This window comes from Leopardus geoffroyi, chromosome E3 (assembly GCF_018350155.1).
Source record: "Leopardus geoffroyi isolate Oge1 chromosome E3, O.geoffroyi_Oge1_pat1.0, whole genome shotgun sequence".
NCBI classification, from domain to species: Eukaryota; Metazoa; Chordata; class Mammalia; order Carnivora; family Felidae; genus Leopardus; species Leopardus geoffroyi.
Window position 1 is genome coordinate 16,210,536 of NC_059340.1, and position 9,543 is coordinate 16,220,078.

Consider the following 9,543-nt stretch of genomic DNA (forward strand, 5'->3'; position numbering starts at 1 on the left):
AGTCACCCAGGCGCCCTCAGACTAATATTTTAAAAACACAGAGCAGATCATGTCACACTAGAATTTATATCTTTAAATGGTTTCCATGGTGCTCAGAATAAAATCCAATTTCTCTAAAATGGCTTGTGAGACCTGGAATTATCCAGCTCCTGCTCCTTGCCACCTGTCCTCTAGTCACTCTTCCCTTCACTCCTGGGCTCCTCTCTTCCTCGACTTTTCTCGAATTTCCCAGTATGCCTTCATCCTTCCCAGTCAGGGCTTTGCTGCACACTGACCCTTCAAATGTCAGCTTAACGTCACATTCTTGGGGAGGCCCTCCATGATCTCATGTGGTAGGTTCCCTGATCTTCTCTCATACCACCTACCTCAATCTGTAAGTCTCTATGGGTTTTTACCTCTGCCATGGCCTCCTGGAGACAGTGACTGTGGCTATTATGTTGAGTTTCACAAGACTTCAAAGACATCATTTACATTCAGTATTTGTACAATAAATGAATCAACTGGGTCTACATTGAGTCCTAAAGAACACCTACAGTTGAGGCAGATTAGCACCCAGGAAGGGGCAGTGGTCCAATGGTACAGGAGGCTTGAGAAAGTAATCCAAGAGCCAACAGGCTGGACAGAGATAAGGACTTTAGATTCAAAAGCATTCGGCCCCAGCAGGACGTGGGGGTACTGGACAGACCCAGGTCCAAATCTCCAGTTTACTAGCTTTGTGACCTTGGGCACTTTGGTGTCCAAGGGTAGTAGAGTATTTAGAGTCTTTTGGGTGAATACGTTCAGCCTCAGAGGTCTTTTTTTGGAAAGAAGAAAATATGAATTTCACAGGCTCATTATCACCTGTGTGGAAAAAAAAAAAAAAAAAAAGACACACAGTAGATGCTCAGCAACAGAAAAAAGGAGGTTGATTTGTTAATCAAACTGGAAACATAAACATCAAATTTGGAAATACAAGTTGGGCATTAGTCCTAAGAAGGGTGCTGAGCCTGAAGCCTGACAAACTTGAGGTCAAATGCCTTTTCTAGCTAGATGTCTCACCTGCTTTGAGGTTCCATCTCATCTGCAAAATGCAGATCCTGCTACTTCTTAAAATTGCTACTAGGATTAAATTAAATAAGCTCTCTGGCCCACAGTAAGAGTTTAACAAACATGCAGTTCCTTTACTGACAACTGAATTTTCTAGAGGCTCATTATTTAACCACAAACAGAAAACGTTTAAATTATCCAATGTAAAGAAAACAATAAAGCAAATCTACGTATAAGTTAGTTATGAGCTTGGTTTCTGAACATGGACTATAGGACATGGATACATCAAAGGCATGAATTCAGAAAACCGAATACTTAATAAAATGAGGTTAGGAAAAAGCGTGTAAACTTGAACCCAACGCCTACTTAGCGCTGGTAACTGTTCATACTTTTTGATCCGTTACCTACTTTTCAACGCAAGTCAAAGGCTGTTCGTAGCACTGAGACCTCCCCACCACTCCCCCTGTGCTTCACTGAAGATTCAGACGGGACAACGCGTTATTTTAGCTCTTCACAACCTAAGAAAGAGGTGAGTAGTATCTCTACTGCCATTTGCAGATGCGGACATCAAGGCTTTGCGCGGGCACGTAGCGTTCTCTGGGCGCCCGCGAGAAGCCGGAGGCCGAGTCCAGGGCCTGGAGCCTCAGCCGCGCGCCAGCCCTCCGCCACCGCGCGGGTCGCGCAGGGTCAAGGTCCCGAAGGCCGAGCCCGCACGGCAGGCGGACGTGGCCTTGGCGCCGAGCGCCGTCCCCGCCGTGACCTTGAGCCCGGCCCGCCGGGAAGGCGCTCCGACTCCGCCAAGGCTCCCCCGCCTGGTCCGGCCCGGCCGACAGCGGCCTCGGCCCCTGCCGCCCCGCAACCCCTGCGGCTCTGTCCCGAGGGAGCGCTGCCAGGCCAGGGCGGAGACCCGTGCCGGGGACCCCGCGCCCTCTGCCCCGCGGCGGCCCCTCCCCGGCCGCTCCCGGAAAGGGCGGCGCTGCTCACCGGAGCACTGGCAGGAGGCTGCAGGGGGCGGCCCGCCGCAGGAGACCGCCGACCCAAGCCGCTCCGCGGACGTGCAGTACTCGCGCCGCCATCTTGCTCTGGCGCCTGGGCTCCCACCGCCCGGGCCGCCGCTGACGCCGCCGCCGCCGCCGCCGCCGCGACCCCTCCCCCGGCCAGGCCCGCCGAGGCTGGGGCGGGGCGGGGCGCGCGGCCGCTGCAGCGCCAGGCGCCGCCGCCAGGGGAAGTAGGGCCCACGGTCCCGGCGCGAGGAGGTCCTGCAGCTGCGAGAAAGGAGCGCGAAGGCGAAAAGGACTGCTTTACGTGACAATCACCGGCGAAAGGAGCTGAATGTCCAGCGCTAGAGGACCACGGGCAAGGCTTTAATGTACATGGAAAGATCCACAAGAAAAGAGTAACTGAGTTCAGGCTTCTCCCCAGTACCTTTTGAACTTTGTACCATGTAAATACATTGCCTTTCAAACCGAAAACAAACCCAAAGCAACGCTTTAATAAAAACATTCTAGATGAAAACATACTCAAGTTATCTGGTGGTCTCGGGACTACATTGTTCCTGTTCCCTGTTCATATCAACACTGATGGGCGCTCGTCGCGTCTCAGTCGTCAAGCCGACTCAGTCTAGTGGTGCAGGGTGTGAAATAATTGGCTCCAGTGTGTCAAGTGTTGAAATGAAGAGGTTCACCAGACGGGAAGGGGACACGGACAGGCGAGACTGTAACCGGCGGTGGCTGTGAAGCGGAGGACAGAGCCGAGTTCCTGGCACGATAGCGCGGTCCCAAAGGAAGAGTTGACCAGTGGAAGGGAGGATATCTCCGGTCAAGAAAACAACTTAAACAAAGGCGTGGGTCGGGTGGCACTGTTTAGGGAAAGTGTATCCTGAGTAAAAGAGCCGCAAATGTAACCTTGAAAACTGCAACCGAGACAAGGTAGGCAGAAAGGGAGCTAGACAGTGAGAGAAGGGGGAGAAACAGGGAGGAGAGACCCCAGCCACCAAGGGGAGCACTGTGCAAGAATCTGCAGAGGCCAAGAGGGAAATGTCCTCAGGACTGGGTGGGTACCTGGGAGGTCTGTTACCCTGGCAGGAGGGGAGAGGGCAGCAACTGGGCTTTTGGTCTGAGGGGTTCTCTGAAGCTAGTAATCTTGTAGGCAAAGGAAGCATTGGAGCTTAAGGGGTGCAGTTTTCTGACTGGGGGAATATTTGAACATGTTAATATGGCAAGGAACCACCAGGAAGGATTAAAAAGGGGTCCTGTGGATGGAGGAGAGACAACAAGGATTTGCTCCAGATCAGGGAGATACGGGTCTCTTGGAGGCCAGTGGAAAGGAGGCCAAGGGACAGGGGACAGGAGTCCAGAGGCTATGTGGCTGAGCAACAGGCTTATGATTAGTGAGCCTGTAGACACTTAGACCCAAAAGGGAGCTCTCCCCAGGGCAGAAAGGACATGTCCCAATCCTCCACAGTAGGAGGGAAGCCTCTTTAAGCCTGTGGTGTCATTGTGCCCTTGTGATTTTCTCACACATTCTCCCAACTTCTCAGCTTTTTTTTTTTTTTTTTTGAAGAGATGAATGCTTTTAAGTGTATTTTCCTGAAATGTAAACTTGGTAAATGTTTCTTGGTCGACCTTGCTTTTGTGCTATTTAGTATTAGGCCACTTATTCTGCATTTTTCTTCTCCACCGTTATCTTCCAGTTTTTTTACTGGGGACATGTACTTTTATCTCACAGGTGTATAGCTGTCATAGAAGCTCACAGGTGTATATGTCATAGAAGAAATATTGGGCATCTTCCTGGAGCATAAGTTTTACACCAAGATTATTAGGAAAAATATCTTAAGAGGGATGCCTGGGTGGCTTAGTCAGTTGATTTCGGCTAAGGTCATGATCCCAGGGTCATGGGATTGATCCCTACGTCAGGCTCCACGCTGAGCATGGAGCCTGCTTAAAATTCTCAAAAAAAGTACAGTATATATAAGCATTTTAAATATTTGAGGTTTTTGCGATGGCTTGTACAGGTGCAAGGTGGAACCCACATTAACTCCACCTGTCAGAGACCTAGACACTCTTAGATGATTCCCTTTTGCTCACTCTCCTGGTATCAAGCTCTGAGAGTTCTACTTTGGAACATCATTTATCCAACCTCTTTTCCTCACCCTACTCAGTTTGTCTTAGGACCAGTCTTTGAACAGGTCTCTTTCCCTCTAATCTTTCCCCTTACAGTTCATTATGTAATTATATCATACTCTTTTAAAAATGTAACCTGCCACCACTTACAGTATAATTTCCACCTGTTTCTTTACCTGAACCCCACTCATGTTCAAAGTGTCCCAGAAGTCCTCATCGGCTTGCAGAACCCCTTAGTTATGCTGCTTCTTCTCATAGTTTTGGGATTTTACATTCTTCCCTCTACCTGGAATGCCCTTTCCACAACCCTGATCTACTAGCCCGGAAACTGTTCCTTTAAGATTCAGTTCTAGCACCATCTAGTCTCTTCTGGGAAGTTGTCATCATTTCTCCCCCACCCATGTGCTTCTCTGCTATGAAGACAGCTGTACATAACCTCCCCTACTAGATTATGAGCATTGAGAGGATAGGCAGTGCTTGTGGTTACTGCTGAAACTCTGTACTTGTATAATACACGTATTAGTTGAAACTGGAATATGCTCCAAATTTCTTCCTAGGAGCCAGGAAACTGGAATATGTAACTCAATGTTTCTTCAGGTCAAAATCTAGGTTCATAGTTTATTAATAAACAGCAACAGAACTCAAACTCTCAAATGCACAGTATGAGGAACTCTACAATTTCATCAATGTATCAGATTTTATGAATCCACTCCTATTTAATACACTCTAGAATACAGGATGAAAGAAAAGTGACACAGAATTTTCAAGTTTTATTTTCTATGTGTCGACATTCTTATTATAAGGTCTGACCCCAACCAGACTGCTGATTATTTCCATTTGTAATTGGTTAAATCAAAGAAATAATTTCAGGGGCACTGGGATGGCTCAGTTGGTTAAGCAGCCAACTTCAGCTCAGGTCATGATCTCACCATTCATGAGTTCAAGCCCCAGGTCAGGCTCTGTGCTGGCAGCTCACAGCCTGGAGCCTGCTTGGATTCTGTGTCTCCCTCTCTCTCTGCCCCTCTCCTGCTTGCTCTCTGTCTTTCTCTCTCTCAAAAGTAATAAACATTAAAAAAAAAAAAAAAAGAAAAATTTCAAATTAGTTTCAAATATATACCACCAAAAATAAATATTCACTTAATGCAGTCTTCTGTTTTAAGATATCAAAAGGTATTTTCCTCCCCAAATAAGGGTTCTAAGATAAATTCAAGATTCCTTTGAATGGAAAAAAAAAAAAAAAAAGATACACCTTCTAAAAAAGTGAGCTTACAAAACAATGCAGGGGATTACTAGGTACACTTCCTGTAAGAGGAAAGTATGTCCAATGAAAAGGAAATTTCAAACATGACCTTACACTCATGAAAAATTTTAACAAGGCCTTTACTTCATTTACTTTTAGCTATTCCATAAATACCAGAAGAGAAATTGGACAGTTTGTAATGAAATTTAGAAAAATTTCTTTTTCTGTAAAGCAAACTTATAAATCTTTCCTTTTGTCTCCTTCCAATCGTCCTTCACTGTGCTAAAGAGCTATTCAGTTCTTCCAGATTTTTGGTTAAGCGGGTAGTTTCCAAGCTGACTGGGCTTTCCAGGTAGGTAGTTCCTGCACAGGGTTTTCCGGTCACTGGATCTATGACTTGTCCAACTTTGAAAACGATCTCGGCCAGTTCATGTTTCACATGCTTTGTTCGTGGGACAGGTAGAGCTTTGAGAAGCACGATATCCCCAACTGTGCACTGCTGAAGAGCATCATGAGCAAAGTAGGTTTTTCGTTTATTAAAATACTGTTGAGAGAAGTAGGAACAAATCAGTAGTTCCCATCTGTGATCTGACAACGCAGCATAGAATATAAAAAGTAATGCACAGAAAACAAGCTGGGACTTGGGAAAAAAAGATAATATACTCAGGAGGCTTCCAATACAAAAATTAACTGCTTAACTTCTAGAAAATAGCAATGACTTTCCCAGAGTGGATCATGTACCTGAGCTCTCCAGCCTATTACCTTCAGTATCTTTGTCTATTAATCATCATCCTTCTCTATACTATTTAAACTCTTCCTTCCTAGTGGAGCCTTCTCTCCAGCCTTATGAACATGCTACTCTCACTACTAGCTGTGTGATTTGGCACAAGTCACTGAATCACTCCAGGCTTAGTTTTTTTCACAACCTAAAATGAGGCTCCACTATCTGCATCTCTAAAGTTATCCAGATAATTAAATGTTCTAAATATACACACCACACTTAGCTCCATGCCTGGCTCAAAGTACTGCAAACAAGCCACAGATGCTCATAACAACCTTGCTGCAGAAGGTGCTCTCATTTTACAAATGAGAAAACAGGCTCTGGAGTTAGATAATGTGCACAGCTAGTAAACAACAGTCAATATTCACGCTAAGGTCTTCTGACTCCGGCCAATGATCAGGCTGTCGTCACTCTTCAGCTTGTTCCTGTGTTGTTAATAAAAGACAACTTTATTCTTCTCCTTAACTCATCTGGCCTCCCCTTCCCTTAACCTTGTCACCTGTGCTCCTGTGTTTTTGATCCTAGATAACAAAGAACATTTCTACCTACCTGTGTGCCCAGTCTTGAATGCAGAACTGTCCTTGGCACTTTCCTCTCCCTCCCTTACACATCTGACAAATCAAGGACTCTGTCCCTTCTTTCCGAAATCTACTTTTCCCACTGCATTGCAATTGCTTCAAGGACTGTTCAGGTTCTTATCATTTTCATTCTAGACTTTTGCAATAGCCTTCTTACCTATTTCCTTACCTCCTGTCCTCATTTCTATCTTTATGTTTCCAAGTGTGTCTTTCCTTTGCTTATAGGATGAAATCCAAAAATACTACATAAAAGGCCTTTCTCAGCCCAGTCCCCACTGTTCTTGTATTCACTCAACAATAGTCAATGCCTACTTAGGATCAAGCTCTGGGCTCAAACATGCCAAACTACTTGTTGTTCCTGTACAATGTCATGCCCTTTAATGGCTAAAGGAACTTCCATATACCACTTACCATGGCCAAAATGACTCCCCCAAATGTGGTCCTTTGGATAAAAGCTTTTCTGAGATTCAGCTCAAATGTCTTTGAGGATGCTCTCTTTCAGCAATGTGGAAAGAATCAGCTGTCCTGCTTTCTGCTCCCAGTGCTTTGCACACAGAAGTACTGTATCAGTTATCAGACTGAGTTGAAATTAATTGCATGTGTCCTCAGAATTTGAGAATGAACCACGATTAATTCACTTTGTTATACCCACAGATCAGCAGACGCTCAGTGCATCTGTACTGACAGGGAATGGTTTCTCTGTTCAGAACCTGTAACATGTTGGTGGTTTATCAATGCCTTCTGAAAACAGGGATATTCCTCACCTTTAATAAGTAGGGATCCAAAACAAGCCTGGTCACCCTCACTTTAGCTGTTTTTTGCATTGCTGTCCCAATCACCTTCCCCACGATCCATTTGGCATGGACGGATGAACGAACTACTGACATTATGTGGCTTTGATCACCTGAAAAACAAATTTCAAAGTTTAACATTCTGGTTGTTATGACTCACCAGAGGAATTTTGTTACTAGAAATGCTGAAGGTCAGAAACAGTTTTTGTTGACCTTCTGGAATCACCACTTCAGAGACACTTACACGTTTCACTATTTACTTAACCCAACCTCCCATCTTTATACTATTTACAAAGCTGTCATTTTAACCTAAGTCGCCGTGTCCCCCTGTACAAAACGGGAATGACAACAGGGTCTGCTCACAGGAGTGCTTTGAAAGTTTAACCTGTAAGGCGCTAAATGGCGCGAATAAACGTGGGCTCTTACTGGCGTCCCTTTCTTTCCTTCCGCTGGCTTGCGTCTTCCCAGAGGCTCACAGTCTGGCCACACGAGCGCACAAGGCCTTGGCGGAGCGGCCGGGGTGTCCTCCCCACTTAAGGAGACCTTGCCTTGGGGCTGCCTTCTTGATCAGTTAATGCCGAGTCCAACCCGCCTGGGGTAGGCTGGGGGTGATTGATCCTCCCTCCCCGCACAACCCCGGGGTCAGGCAACTTCCCTTGCTTCCAGGCTCTAACCCGACGACACCTTGCGACCCGGGATTCACCCTCCGCAACAGCAGCTTCCATACCTCGACCTCCTCCTGGGTTTACTTTCACAGTGCGTGTCCTACTGAAGGCCGGTCGGAACGTGATGACGTCAGTCCCTTGCAAGTCGCTCCGCCTCGGACCGCTCCTCTCATTGGCCGCGTGTCCCCTTAGCCATAGGCGGGCGTAAGGGCAGGGCTCCGCCCACTCCCCCTTAAAGAGAACCGTAGACCCGGGTCATCCGGGGAGACGTACATCTTCTTTTTTTTTTTTAATTTTTTTTTTAACGTTTATTTATTTCTCAGACAGGGAGAGACACAGCATGAATGGGGGAGGGGCAGAGAGAGAGGGAGACACAGAATCGGAAGCAGGCTCCAGGCTCTGAGCCGTCAGCCCAGAGCCCGACGCGGGGCTCGAACTCGCGGACCGCGAGATCGTGACCTGAGGTGAAGTCGGAGGCTTAACCGACTGAGCCACCTAGGCGCCCCTAGACGTACATCTTCTTTCTCCACGCTATGGGCGGCTGGAACGTGGAGCATTCCGGCCTTTCATTTAACTATTCTGTTCGGTTTCCTCTTTTTAAGCTGAGCTCCCAGGCTTGGACAAGGCCTTCCAAATCAGAGGAACCTCATTCATTCATCAAACACTGAAACATTGGACACTAAGTGCATTCTACCCCCACAGCTGCTTTTAAGATAAACTTCGGCAGGTTTTTGTGCCTAATATGATTTTAGGTGTTATTTTTCAATATCTGTGAGACGGAGAGAAGTCCAGTATCAGCACATATTTATGTGTGACAATTATGAAGGAGTTAGATGGGCCACGAGCAGACTGCTTGATAACGCCTTCTCAGATAAAAAGAGGACTGAGAATGTATTAGGAAGTTAAGAGACACAGAAAACAATAGGCTACTGGCACAGACAATTTGAAGACCAAAATATGGGTATGGTCAATTGTCTTTGACCATTGAAACATCTTAGCAACTGGTGAGAGAAGACTGGGAAAATAAGAATTCACCCATACATTAGTTTGTCCAACACTCATTTCTTTCTTAGCAAATAGTTATAGAACACTTCTAAGACTCTGTGCTAGGCAAAAAGATGAATCGAAGAAGACTCCCACTCTCTAAAAGCCCACAAAACCGTGAGTAAAACAACCAGAGGTAATGGGAACCTTGAGAAAAGAGTGTATAACTTTGCAGAGAGAGGAGACTTGATCAATACATAGCCCCTGGCCAGGGTCTATAGCTTGAGAATAGAGGGACATGGGATGTGGGGTGGACATTTGAGGCAGAAAGGAGAGCATGTGCAGGGGTGCTGAGG

At 46.4% G+C, this 9,543-nt stretch overlaps 2 protein-coding genes across 5 annotated transcripts in view; both read right to left on the reverse strand.

Annotated features, from left to right (window-relative positions):
• NIPSNAP2 (nipsnap homolog 2) overlaps positions 1-2,186 on the reverse strand; it is a 38,551-nt gene extending 36,365 nt beyond the window's left edge. The window contains exon 1 of the mRNA XM_045459902.1: positions 2,011-2,186. Within this exon, the coding sequence (XP_045315858.1) occupies positions 2,011-2,102 (92 nt within the window). The 5' untranslated portion in view covers positions 2,103-2,186. The remainder of the gene's footprint in view (positions 1-2,010) is intronic.
• A 2,712-nt stretch (positions 2,187-4,898) lies between these two features.
• MRPS17 (mitochondrial ribosomal protein S17) lies at positions 4,899-8,356 on the reverse strand. 4 transcript variants are annotated; one of them, XM_045459916.1, is made up of 3 exons: positions 8,266-8,356; positions 7,512-7,651; positions 4,899-5,932 (listed from the first exon to the last, which is right to left on the reverse strand). In XM_045459916.1, the coding sequence occupies exons 2-3, from the start codon at positions 7,632-7,634 to the stop codon at positions 5,663-5,665; spliced, it is 393 nt and encodes a 130-aa protein (XP_045315872.1). In that variant the 5' UTR covers positions 7,635-7,651; positions 8,266-8,356; the 3' UTR covers positions 4,899-5,662. The 4 variants fall into 4 exon arrangements, with proteins under 4 accessions (XP_045315872.1, XP_045315871.1, XP_045315874.1 ...); XM_045459915.1 differs by having other exon boundaries at positions 8,194-8,295; XM_045459918.1 differs by having other exon boundaries at positions 8,223-8,268.
• Between the last annotated feature and the right edge of the window lie 1,187 nt (positions 8,357-9,543).